The sequence below is a fragment of the Rattus norvegicus genome, chromosome 11, assembly GCF_021556685.1.
Source record: "Rattus norvegicus strain SHRSP/BbbUtx chromosome 11, alternate assembly SHRSP_T2T, whole genome shotgun sequence".
Lineage (NCBI taxonomy): Eukaryota > Metazoa > Chordata > Mammalia > Rodentia > Muridae > Rattus > Rattus norvegicus.
Genome location: NC_141544.1, coordinates 98,265,719 through 98,278,811, shown reverse-complemented (window position 1 = coordinate 98,278,811; position 13,093 = coordinate 98,265,719). Strand labels below are relative to the sequence as shown.

The following is a 13,093-nucleotide window of genomic DNA, read 5'->3' as shown; positions in this document are numbered from 1 at the left end:
CTCGCAGCCAACCACTGAACTGAGAACAGTGTCCCCAATGGAGAAGTTAGAGAAAGGACTGAAGGAGCTGAAGGGGTTTGCAACCCCGAGGGTTTGCAACAACAATATCAACTAACCAGACCCCCCAGAGTTCCCAGGGACTATGCCACCAACAAAAGAATACACATGGAGTGACCGGTGGCTCCAGTCCCATATGTAGCAGAGGATGGCCTTGTTGGGCATCAGGGGAGAGGCCCTTGGTTCTGTGAAGGCTTGACAACCCAGTGTAGGGGAATGCCAGGGCAGGGAGGAGGGAGGGAGTGGGTGACCTAGTGGGGGAGTACCCTCATTGAAGCAAAGGGAGGGGGATGTTATAGGGGGTTGCTAGAGAGGAAACCAGAAAAAGGGATGATATTTGAAATGTAAATTAAGAGAATATCCAATAAAAAAATAAAGGTTTGAAACACACACACACACACACACACACACACACGCGCGCGCGCGCGTGCACAAACTCGGTCTCTTGACAACTAGTTTCCATACCATAGAGAATCTCTGACCTAAGAGAAACCGTTACTGCCTCGCACAAGTCCTGCCTCCCGTGAGAATCTCAACACCGCTACAAACTGCTCACTGACAAGAAATAGTCAATACTAGTTGTTTTGTTTCTGTTCTAACGTTTTTAATGCCAGCATTTTTTAGGATGTATCCTTAAAGTTTCCAAGTTACATTCTGGCAATAACACAGTATTACTAATGATATGGGATTAAAATGGTCATTAGAATTCCACTCCCTTTAAATTTTCTTGATTGGGCACAAATTAAATAATACTTTTTCTTTACCCAATGCCCTTATACATAATTTAAATAGCAGGCAAGAATTTGTAAAAGCTAATTATTAGTCATCTCCTGTTTGTTTACTTATTACCTTAGAAACACTTTTCATTAGAAAACTCAGAGAGGAAGAAATGTTTAAAAAGGGCCTCGGAAGTGACTCTGTAAAAACACTTGCTGCTGAGCCTGATACCCAAGTTTAAACCCCAACACTCAAATGAGAGAAAGAGAAAACTGGGTCCTGCCATTGTCCTCTGACCTCCACATACAGGTTAATACTTAAAAAACCAAAACCACCACCACCACCACCACCACCACCACCACCACCACCACCACCACCACCACCCCCCCCACAAAAATACTCAAGAGAGATATTATGAACCTCATCTCTTTATAGTGCATTGACCTCTGCAGCAATATCAGCATTAGAACAGGAGGGGAAACAAGACAGTACCACATTTCAGACTGATTTTCAGAAATTCAGACTTGCTTTGAAGTAAGAATGCTATGATTCTTATCCTATTCTTAAAAACAAAAACAAAAAAAAAACCATTCTTTTCTTATTTACGTGTATATGTGTGCATCTGCATATTTATATGAGCACATGTATGCTGATGGTACCCTTGGAGGGCAGCAGAGGGTGATGGATCCCTTAGAGCTGTGGTTTTAAGTGGTTGTGAGTCACTCAATATGGGTGTGCTGGGAACCAAACTCTGGTCCTCTGGAAGAGTAACAAGTGTTCTTAACCACAGAACCAATTCTCCAGCCCCTTTATTCTATTTAAATAGCTAACCTGTTAACTACTCCAATTATTCCAAGCTTGACTGGAATAACCCTTCCCATCAATACATCCATGGCATCAGTACCCGCATCCATGAGATCAAGCTTGGTGATTACAGCTAGAGTTCTGCGCCCTGGTAAATATAAAAAGGAAGGGAGGAGAGATCCATTAAAAAAACAGCATTAAGTTTAGTAAAGGAAAATTTTCATCTATAGTTGTACTTAACACATGGCCTCTTTCACCATTTTGTTAAATATTTTTCTACCCTTTGCTTCCAGTACTTTATCTAAAATAAATTTAAATATGGCATGCAATTTTAAAATTTGTTTTCATGAGTAACTTTTGGAAATAACTTTTAAAAATTATGTGTATATGAGTGTGTCTATGTTTGTGCATGCGAGGGAGGCCACAGAGGGTGGTGGATCTTCTGGAGTTACAGTTACATAAGGACAGTTGTGAGCTGACTGCTATAGTTGCTGGGAACCAAACTCTGGTCCTCCACAACATTAGCAAGTGCTCTTAACCACAGACTCAACTCCTTCCTCTGGAAGGAATCGAAGGGGCATCTAACTAGAACTGCATATATATGAGCTTTAGGATGGGGTTTGTTCTTTCCTTTCAGATCATCAGACTTAGCAGCAAGAGCCTTCACTTGCCAAACAATCAACCTGCTAAGCCCCAGATTTTTGAAACAGGATATCTGAGTGCACAACAGCCTGAGCTAATCCATTTATCCATTTGCTGGTATTCTATGTGCTAGCTTACCAGGCTCCCAAGAGGTTTTCAAATGAAAACGTAACATGCAATTGCTGACTGGAGTTGTTCTTCTTTCCCAAAGTGAACACAGCACTCCACATCAATACATGTAACAATTCCAGCTGCTCTGGCAGGTACAACTTCAGATAGGCATTTTCCCAGTTATGGACTTTTTTCTTTTGTTCCCAATTTACAAATCCCTACTTATAGTGATTTCACATTATCTTATTCCCATTAAGAAATTACATCTACATTGCCCTTAGCTGCTTCTGTGTATGTGCTCTGCATGCGTATTTATGTGGAGTCATGGGATGTCTTCCTCAATTACCTTCCACCCTATTATTTGAGACAGGGCCTCTCACTGAAGTCGGATCCCACCTGCTGGCTAAACTGGCTGAACAGTAAGCTCCAGGGGTCTGTCTGCTGTTCTCCTCCTGCCTCAGGCACTGGGGCTGCTAAGGTGTTCCTCTGTGCCTGCCTTTTAGGGATATGAACCTGGGTCCTCACTCTTGCACTGGAAATACATTTGCAACTGACATCTCTCTATATATTAATACTGATTGAAATTATTTCCCTGTAATGTATTGTCAATTTAGATTATTAGATCATCTACATACAAGTTCCAGGCCAGCCAGGGTATACAGTGGGATACTGTCTTAAAACAACACAATACAAAACAAAAAACCAACCACTCCTCCCCCCAAAAAAAACAACAAAAAAATATTACTAGATCAAATGTATCTCCATCTTTGCATGATTATTTTGTGTGTGTGTGTGTGTGTGTGTGTGTGTGTGTGTGTGTGTGTGTGCGCGTGTGTGTGTATTTAGAGACAGGATTTCAGATATGGCTAGCCTCACACTCACTGTAGCTGACTGATAGTGACCTTTTCCTGTTCTCACCTCCCAAGTGCTAGGAGTATACGTGGGCACCATCACACATGACTAATCATGGAAGTTTTGATTGTACTTATAGTATTCCTATCAAATTTTTATTTGAGATTATTTTTCAAAGCAGAAAAAGCCTGTAACACAGATGCTGGTTGTCAAGAATCTAGGTGACAAAACAGTTTCCTGTGGGTCAATTGCCCACTTACTCACAAAGCTAGCATTTCATACAGACTCAGAGACACCTCTAGTATCCTAAGTATCACAAAATTGCAACCTGGGAAAAGAATGGTTTATAACGGAGATGCCTTAAAAGACTCTCCTCTGTACTGAGCTTGTCTACTAGTGTGTTTGTTTTTAATCTGCAGACAGTAAATTCTATTAATTATCTCTCCTGCATCACAATAATCTATACAATTATGAGTTATTTGTTCTTAAATGTTGGCTATTCAAAAATTGAGATTCCATTTACACAAACAAGGAAACATTTTACAAAGTAATTTGATGTCAAAATTATAATTGGGCAGCTACTGAGAATATATACCTTATGAGGAACGTTTTCCTTTATAGCAATCAAGTAACTATTTTCCATCTTAATTGCATTTAAATTTGTTAGAAAAGCAGGAAAGCATTTTAAGATCTCTACTGAGATCTACTGGATACACTCCTTTCAATAAAATTCTTTTCTTGAGGAAAGATTTACCACTGTAAATCAACATCTATTTAATATAAACATCTGTCCTTACCATCTGGATCTACCTCTCTGGAAATCTTAAGTGCCTCTGACGTTGCCATATCTGTATTTGCAGCAGTGACAGCAAGGATAATGGAATTGGGATTACTGATGAACCGAAGAATAAGTTCTCTGATTTGAAGCTCAATATCCTTGGGCTGATCACCTACAGGTACCTAGATCAAACGAAGATGAACTATATAAAAATCAACTCAGCTTTTTCTACGCATTTAATTCATAGAATACAGGTATTTCTATATATACAAATAACTAAATTAATAATGTGCTATAGAGGTATTTGTTAATCTAGTAATGGCCAAAGCCTCAAATATCAAAAATTCACTATTGCATAAATCATGTCAAGAACTGCTGAGCACCAACTGCATACAGACGAGCTCTCAGTGATAAGCAGCGCGCACACACACACACACACACACACACTGCATACAGACGAGCTCTCAGTGATAAGCAGCGCGCTCGCACACACACACACACACTATGAGTAAGTAAATACTAAGGCACACTCATCATCTCAGTGGCAGATGTACTTAGCAACAACACAGAGTAGAGCAGAACAGAACAGAGCCTGGCGAATGATGCCTTTAGATTCTTGCTTTAGATGATGTTTAAAAACAGAATAATCAGGATCTACCTCAATTAGATGATGATGATTAATGACTGAGCAGAAATTAAAAAAAAAAAAAAAGGACAGAGCGTGGTAACCTGTAATCCCAGGATCTAGGAGAGTAGAAATTCCCCACTACAGATGGTTAGAGGCTATCCTGGGATGTCTAAATATACAAACAAACTAGAGAAGTGCGAAAAGAGACAGGAATAGACATTTATAAGAACTTTAATTTGTACTCTCGGTAAAGAGGTAACTGGGAAGTCAGTGAAGAGACTTTAAGCCAAGAAATGATGATCTAATTTTCATTTTAATAGAACAGTGTGGTTACTAAAAGTAAAAAAGAGAGACCTATTATTTACCCTGTAAGTTTAATTATACAATCCGAGTGAAATAACAAGAGTTACTACCTGTCATGAATATACTTAGAGGTGACAGAATTCTGGATATATTATAAAAATAAGGAAAGCCTAGGAGACTTGCTGAAAGGAAGGGGAAGAGACAGTTAAGAAATGTCAGTGATGACTGTAAGGTTTTGGCTGATCGATTAGAACAGTGGGATTGCCATCTATGCAGATAGGGAAGATGACAGAAGGATTAAACACAGATCGGAGTTTGATACTGGACATAGTAAAGCTTATTAAAACATTGCAATGTGTATACCAAGTGGATAGTTGGACTTGTATCTGGAAATAATCTGAATGTTCACATATTCAAATTAATGCACTAAAAGCTGAAGATCTGAAAATACTATCAACCTAATTAGATTATAATATGAGTACTTCAAGAGGACAAGAGGCCAAAAAAAAAAAAAAAAAAAAAAAAAAAAACTCTGATTACAGACTTAGGTGAGATGAGAAGAAACCAGCAAAAGACACTGGAAAGAGGTGGCCAGCAAGATTACAGACGAAACTGTAGATACCCTGGGAGCCAAGGTAAAGAAAGTGTTTTAAGGAGAAAGAAGGGCTAAACTATATAAAATGATCTGATAATAACAATAACTGTGAAATTACTCATTATTCTCATTAGGTCAATGTTAAACAGAAAATAAAACACATTCCTTTAACAGCTGTTCCTTACTTTGGTCATTCCTGGTAAATCCACAAGCGTCAGGTTGACAACGTTGGGCGAGAAAACCTTGAGATGGATTGGCTCAGGGCTTACTCCCTAGAAACAAGATTCAACTATATTAAAATGAATTTCAATGAATTATGAAATGCTAGAGCAAACTATATTCAAGTACATAGAGTTTAGATGCCTTAAAGTATTTATTAAGCTATGGTTCCTAAAATCTTTCAATAATAAAAGTTTGATGAATTATATAAAGGAGAAGGCAGCCAATCAAATAACAAAGAAGGATTATCATCCTATACAACCTTATACCATTAATATATAACATTTCTTCTCCCTATACATTTTACTTTATTATATTTATATGCCAATTTTTAAAAAAGCGTTTAACAGATTAAGTACTTAAAAATAATGCATTTTTATTTATCCAAAATTATGCTCCTGAATTGATGGTGCTAAATTGAGAGAATAATAGAGGAGAAGCTATTCCCACTAATTTGGTCACATATTGGAACATCAAGTGGAAATTTGTACATACATAGTGAGTCTGCTCAGACAATATATCTCAGTTTTCAGATCCCCAAGACACAAAGCCACCCTGACATAATCTAGTTATACTCCTGTCACATTCCAGGTACAGCTGCTGTGAGGCATTTAGGGAAGTGTGGTGTGTGGTGGCAACAGGCAACAGCAGGGACTGGAAGGCGCCAGCTCAGAGTCTGACACTCAGCAAAGCACTGGTACTGAGAGAGACAAATATTTTCAACTGGCACACAGCCTCAACGCTGCTCAAAATGCCTCGCCGTCCGTCAGGAAGTAACTACTGTATCATACTATCCGTCAGGAAGTAACTACTGTATCATACTATCCGTCAGGAAGTAACTACTGTATCATACTATCCGTCAGGAAGTAACTACTGTATCATACTATCTGGCAACGAGTATATACTGGATATTATCACTAGGCTCAAGGTCACTTGTGAGATTCAATGTTCCTCCAGATAATACAGAATAGCAATAAACATAAAAAGAGAACAGTAATTACAGTGAAGGGTATAAAATGGATTTAAATGAGGCCGATTTTGACATTAAAAGTATCCTAAGATGCTTGATTTAAATTCTCACATTCTTAGAAAAATTTAACTATAAACAAGTACTATGTAATTAAGTTCACAAAATATAAGTGAAGTACTTTATATGTATAAAAGTTTTAAGGTGTGTGTGTGTATGTGTGTTTATGTGTGCACACATACTGTTGACTTGCAGAAAATAGAATCACCTGGGGAAAGGGCACGCCTGTAGGAGATGGTCTTTATCACTCTTGAATTAGATAAAAGACTTATCTAACTTTTGAGTGGTACCTCAACTATGTAAGTAGAAAAGGACAGTTAAAAATTAGTATGTATTCCTGCACTCAATATTTCCTTCTGATTCTGAACATGTGAGCAGCTGCTTCAAGCTCCTGTTGTTGTCACTTCCCTGCCACAATGGACCATAAAACCCTTCCTTCCCCCTCGCTTTTGTTAGAGTTTTTATCACAGCAATAGAATAGAAACTGCATGTGTTGCCGAAGATCTAGTTCACCTCTTTCACCAAACAGTCTACCACTGAGCTCTGTCCCTAGCCTTTGGTGTTTACAAAACTATTTCAGTGTATATCTCAAGCTGCCCTTGAACTCACATCTGCCTGCCTCTACTGCCCCAATCCTGGGAACTCAGATATAAACCAAGACAACTTATACAAGAGAGATAATTATTCACTTAAGTTTTTATGTTTGTGGAATACTCTGGTGGTGTTGTTTTTGTTGTCTGAGACAGGGTTTCTCTGTGTGGCCCTGATTGTCCTGGAGCTCTCTGTAGACCAGGCTGGCTTCAAACTCACAGAGTTTGCCTCTGCCTCTGCCTCCCAAATGCTGGAATTAAAGGTGTGGCCACCACTGCCTTGCATGAGTACTTCATTTTTTAAGAAAGCTTAAGATTATGAAATTATAAACCAACCTAGGCAACACATGACTGTAATTTCCAGCTACTCAGGAAGGTGAAACAGGTGTATTCCAAGTTCAAGACTAGCTTTGATAATTTCATGAGACACTGTCTCAAAAAAATAATAGTATTATTAAGGCTTTAGAATATAGCTCAGTGGGAGAACACTTACCTAGCATGTAAGGAGTAGTTCTAGAAGGAGAGAAGAGTGTGACTGTACAATACACTTAAATATTATTATATACAGAAAACATTCAGCAATGGATTTACTTTTCGAAAAGTCTTCCAGGTTTGAAATAATGCCTACCTTATTATTTCCTGAAATTCTTTCAGTTTCATTTTCAATTTCTTGTCGAATTTCATCAAAATCTGTGTAAAGCTAAAAATTATTAAAACAAAAAGAATCAAATTCTAAATAAGACCAGACACTCTTAAGGGATGGAGGCCACATTTAAAGAATATATATGGATTTACTGCAGAAAATTAGTTCACATTTCTCACATACACATACATTTTTCTAAGATTTGTTTCAAAGTTGCCTGATGTCACAATATTTAAAAATGTCCACATTAGACAGAGTCAAGGCAAGTTAAAGTACAGCAGTGAGAAGCGTCACTGAGAAAAGTTCTACTTTACAGGAAGCAAGAGACACTTCCAGTAAGACACTAACTGTTTCTTTGCAAAATGCTATTTTCTATGTTTTTTTAATTATATTCTTCAGTGATTACCTTGTTTTTGGTGTGAAGAAATTTACCCCATTCTTCTGCTTCAACTCCTAGAAAAAGAAAGACTCATTTTTTAAAGACTGGAAATTAAGTTTTATAATTAGGAATTTAAAAAGGTAACACAATAAACTTTTTTTTTAACTACAAGTTAACAGATGTTTTAATTTTAGGATCTGCTAAATACACATTCACATTTTTAAAGTACGCCACAGATTACAAAGGCAGGACTAATTTCAAGTAGAGTTGCCTGAAAGTCCTCCCTGAATTTGAAATCTATTTTTTTTTTACAAATAAATTGTTCATTTCCTATTTGTGATTATAATAATTTCTTTATATATGAAAGCAATATCCAATTAAAAATTTTAAAGAACTAGAAAGGAAAATTAAAAACCCCACTAGATAATGCAAAAAAAAATCATAAAGCAAACGTGTACATAACAGTTAAAATATACATGCCATATATGAATGAAATAGCTAATTTTTCTGCTTTTGAAAATCCTGGTCTTTTATTTGGTTTTCTGTTGGCTGCGTATAAAGCTCTCAGTGGCAGGGTAGTAGTTGTCTTGTAATGCAGACTGCCAATGTGATTTCTCCTAAGGTCAAGTCTATATTTTCTTATGGAATTATAAAACAGAAATGAATGCAAAGTGAGTGAAAATAGAAATATATATGTATGTAAGGAACTGACACCTGGCTAGTTTCCAGTCTGTTCCTGACATCTTACCCAAGCACTGCTACTCTGCCTTCACCAAATTCAGAAACTTAAATATCTTAATGATTTAAAGTATTTAATATATAAAAGTCACTTAAAATAAAAGTAAGATTTTCATATAAATACTTACTTAGTAAAAGGTATATTGTTCTTTGTTAGAATAAAGGTATATAAAACCAGATCCTTTTTGCAAATAAAATGTTCATCTACTTGAAGCTTAGAACCTTCTTCTGAAAAGGACCTTTGACAGACCAGACTAATGTAGGTGACAGAACTCATGGAGGCACTACTACATACAAAAGGGGTATTTTAACTTAATTAGTCATATAAAAGTTCCAGTATCTGCAGTTGTGTTTTTGTAAAAATTAAATTCTGTCACCAAAAAGGGCTTGCATGTTAATGCAATGCCAAAATACTAACAAGAACCACCAAAACCTGCAATCAATGGAAACAGGCAAATAAAAATGGAAGAAAAAAGGTGCGCACAGCCTGTAGGGTACATAAGCACACATGCAGGCACACGAAAAAGGGAGGGAGGGAGGGCTAAAAACAAATGGATAAAGAGACCTTTAGAAAGGTGTCTTGAGTTTTTCCATGTAGCAGGGTCTGTAGTTAAAGAGAAATAAATAGCACAAAGTAATTTTAGTGCTTATCCCTAAAACTTTAAACGTTTAAAGAACTGAAATGTGTAGAAACACGATTACACTTCAAATGTGCATAAGCATTTAATTATTAAAACTTATGAGAATCATAAGAACAAATATTTTATGTACTAATAATTTGCACATTGTGTGTGATACTTCAACTTTTTAAGAATTTTACTAAGTGAATTTCCATTTTACTCTCGAAGTTTGCCTGAGACATTTGAAATCCTGTTGTGGGGGAGATAAGCCATCTGGTTTACAAGAGGGTAGCAAGTATGATAAGCACAGCCTTTACAACCTTCAGAGTTAGTAAGTAAATGCTATTTGCTGAAAATGACTGTTCACAAGGATAGTTTCTTTAAAATATAAATTGCATTTAGCAAAACACCACAAATGCATGAGCTCAATCCAACAGGACTCTACTGTCACAGTTCTTGTACTTAGTATTCATTACAAACATTAAACAAAGTATTTTATCAGCTTTCATAGACCTCGGTTTAAAGTTACACTTTGTTTCATTTTACAGTGTGTTACTCTTAACCCATTATTGGTAACTGGGCCTTTCTTATGTAAAAACCTCAAGGAGCTTTTATAATAAGGTTTTATAACCAAGACACTGAATTCTTTTATGCAAGACATGCACTTAAATGTACAAAGCAAAAACAACACTGACTCCTGAGGCAACCTGAGCCAGATCAAGAATACTCTTGGTACCTCAGGCCCACAGAAGCAGTGGGACAGTTGTTCTTAATTCCAAAGCGGAGTTCCTGCAAAGGCCACTGGACCCCCTCATGGATCTAAACTAATAGAGAGTAAGTAAGTGAAAGTAGAACTGGAGGGAAATAAAGAGAACCAAATACAAAGGTCTGGCTTGTTGTTAATCTTTAATGGTTTCTATTAGGTGTGCTTGCTTCAAAGTTATTTCCTTTCACTGCTCATGTGTTTTAAATCTAAACTGAATGTTAATCTGTTTTATTAGTTCTTCATTTCCACAACGTCAGAATGATTCGATATAAACTGCTTATGTAGAGAAGCAAGTGGCTTTGATGAGAAGGTAAGGATTGCCAGCAAGGCGGCTCAAGAGGTAAGGCCTGCTGCCTAGACTGACTTCCCAAGTTCCAGCCCCAGGACCCACATGGTCAGTTGTGCTCTGACTAGAGCGTAGTTACCATAGCACACACATACCATATCCACACACATATCCTTACATAAAATATATTAAAAAAAAAAACCTTTAGAAAAAGGAAGCAAAGAATTATGGAGGAATAAGGATGAAATTTAACACTCAAATTTGCATCTATTTTGTACTCAAAAGTAGCCATCACTGTGAGTGGGAGCATAATAGATATTTTTCTTTATATGCAAAGACAGATGTATGTATGCATGCACACATGTATGTAAACACACACATAATAGCAGGACCTAGGCTCAGAAATAATATATGTGCTGATAAAAATGCGCAGCTTTACTGACCTGCTCCCATATCAACAAAACACGCTGGGCATATAATCAAGGTGATCAAGGAACCAACATGTTTACACTCTTTCTTAACAAGCAACAAATTATTTAAGGAAACATCACATTTGCAAAGACTCTGATAGAGATACTGTCCTTTCAAAAATGGCTGAGGAAAAAAAAGATCTAAAGCCCTAAGATTCTCAAAGTCTTGGTTTAAGGTATTAGGTAATGTGTTTGATGTAACTGGTGAGAACAAAATTCTGAAATTTTTATTCTAGATATTTGAGGCTAAGCAACAGATCAGCTAAGAATGATTAAATTTAAGGTTCAAACTTTCATAAGCCAGTAAGGGCTGTGTAGTTGACTTTATCACAAAATAAAATAAATAAAACAAAAATAACGTCAATAATAAATGTTAAAATATAAATAGCTAGCATATGGAGAAGAGGCCTAGTAACTAAAGGTTTCCTACTTGATCATCTATTATAAAATATTACTAATATCTACAAGCTCATTAACTTTCTTCAGTTATTTTGGAGTCCCTGTTTTAAAGTCATGGTAGATGCTCATGACAAGTTTCTCCGCCTACTTTTAAATAAAATCAGCATCACCACCAATATCTTCTATGATGAGCAGGGAAAAAACCCAAATGTAATACTATCACCCCACCTCAGGTCAGAAGATAAACAAAACTGCACTGAGAACAAATCCCTGCAGGTAAGGACAGCTATCGCGATCACTTACAGACACGCTCTGAAAGTCAGTAGTTTTAGAGAATGTTAGGAGACAGAGTCTAAGTCAGACATTGAACTGAACAGAATACTGGATGGATTATTCTCAGACACTGCAAAACTCACTAATATGATTAATACAGGATGTAAAGATGTATCATAAGCAATTTAAAGTTTATTAATACAGAATATATCTTAAAATATTTTTAGTTTTTAAAGATTCAGCTACGTAAAACCATAAATATACTCATACTCTGGTCTCACTTTTCATATTATCTATTAAAAAAACCCCTTAGTTTAGGTATTATAAACAGAACATTACAAAAGGGAGGACCTTTAAAAGTACAAATAGTATATTATAGAGAAGTGTAAGAAGAATAAAATTAGGTATAATACTTTTAAAATTAAATCTCTTCCTATAACATTGGTAGCATCTGTTTGTAACTAGGTAATTAGGAGGTAGAGGAAGGACCATCTCAAGTTTGAAGTCATTCTCAGCTATATGGTAGTTCTGAAGCCCATTCAGACTACATTATCTCACAAAACCAAGAGATCTTTCTGTAAGTAAGAGCTCTTCTCTTGGACTAAAGCAATATGTAATTGAAATTAGTGAGCACAGGATACCAGGAGAGGGCAAGTACAATAAGAAGCTTCAACTTTATTCTGCATTTCAAATCAATAAAAATTATTTTGTGTCTTGGTTTTTGTCGAGACACGGTTTCTCTGTGTAGCCTTAGCTGTTCTAGAACTTACTCTATAGACCAGCCTGGCCTTAAACTCGGGGATCCACCTGTCTCTGCTTCCCAAGTGTTCATATTAAATACTGACACCACTCCTAAAGATTTCTGATTTTGCTATAGCTACTATCTTCCAATTCACTAATCAACTTTTACTTTGAAATCCCTATCTTGAAATTAGAAAAAAAAGAGGGAGGAGTAGCATTTAAAAATAATTCTTACTCCAACTCTGAAATTTACCATTTTCTTCTCCTGTTGTTTTTCTTTTATCTTCTGGTGAAACGTGGACCAGCTGCAGAATAAGAGGTCTCCGGGTGACCACACCAGTCCCTCTGGGAAGAAGGTCCCTCCCCACTAGGCTTTCCAGCACTGAGCTCTTTCCACTGCTCTGAAAAGAGATCATACGAGAGCAAAAGAAATGACTTCTCTAAACAGACAACAC

General features: G+C 36.7%; 1 protein-coding gene across 26 annotated transcripts in view; it reads right to left on the bottom strand.

Annotated features, from left to right (window-relative positions):
* Positions 1-13,093, bottom strand: part of Dnm1l (dynamin 1-like) — a 50,511-nt gene that overhangs the window by 21,853 nt on the left and 15,565 nt on the right. For 8 of the 26 annotated variants that reach the window (NM_001437685.1, NM_001437688.1, NM_001437692.1 and 5 more), the window contains 6 exon segments: positions 1,606-1,726; positions 3,981-4,143; positions 5,673-5,759; positions 7,952-8,023; positions 8,373-8,419; positions 12,874-13,039. In NM_001437685.1, coding sequence (NP_001424614.1) covers positions 1,606-1,726; positions 3,981-4,143; positions 5,673-5,759; positions 7,952-8,023; positions 8,373-8,419; positions 12,874-13,039 — 656 coding nt within the window. 26 annotated transcript variants of the gene reach the window in all.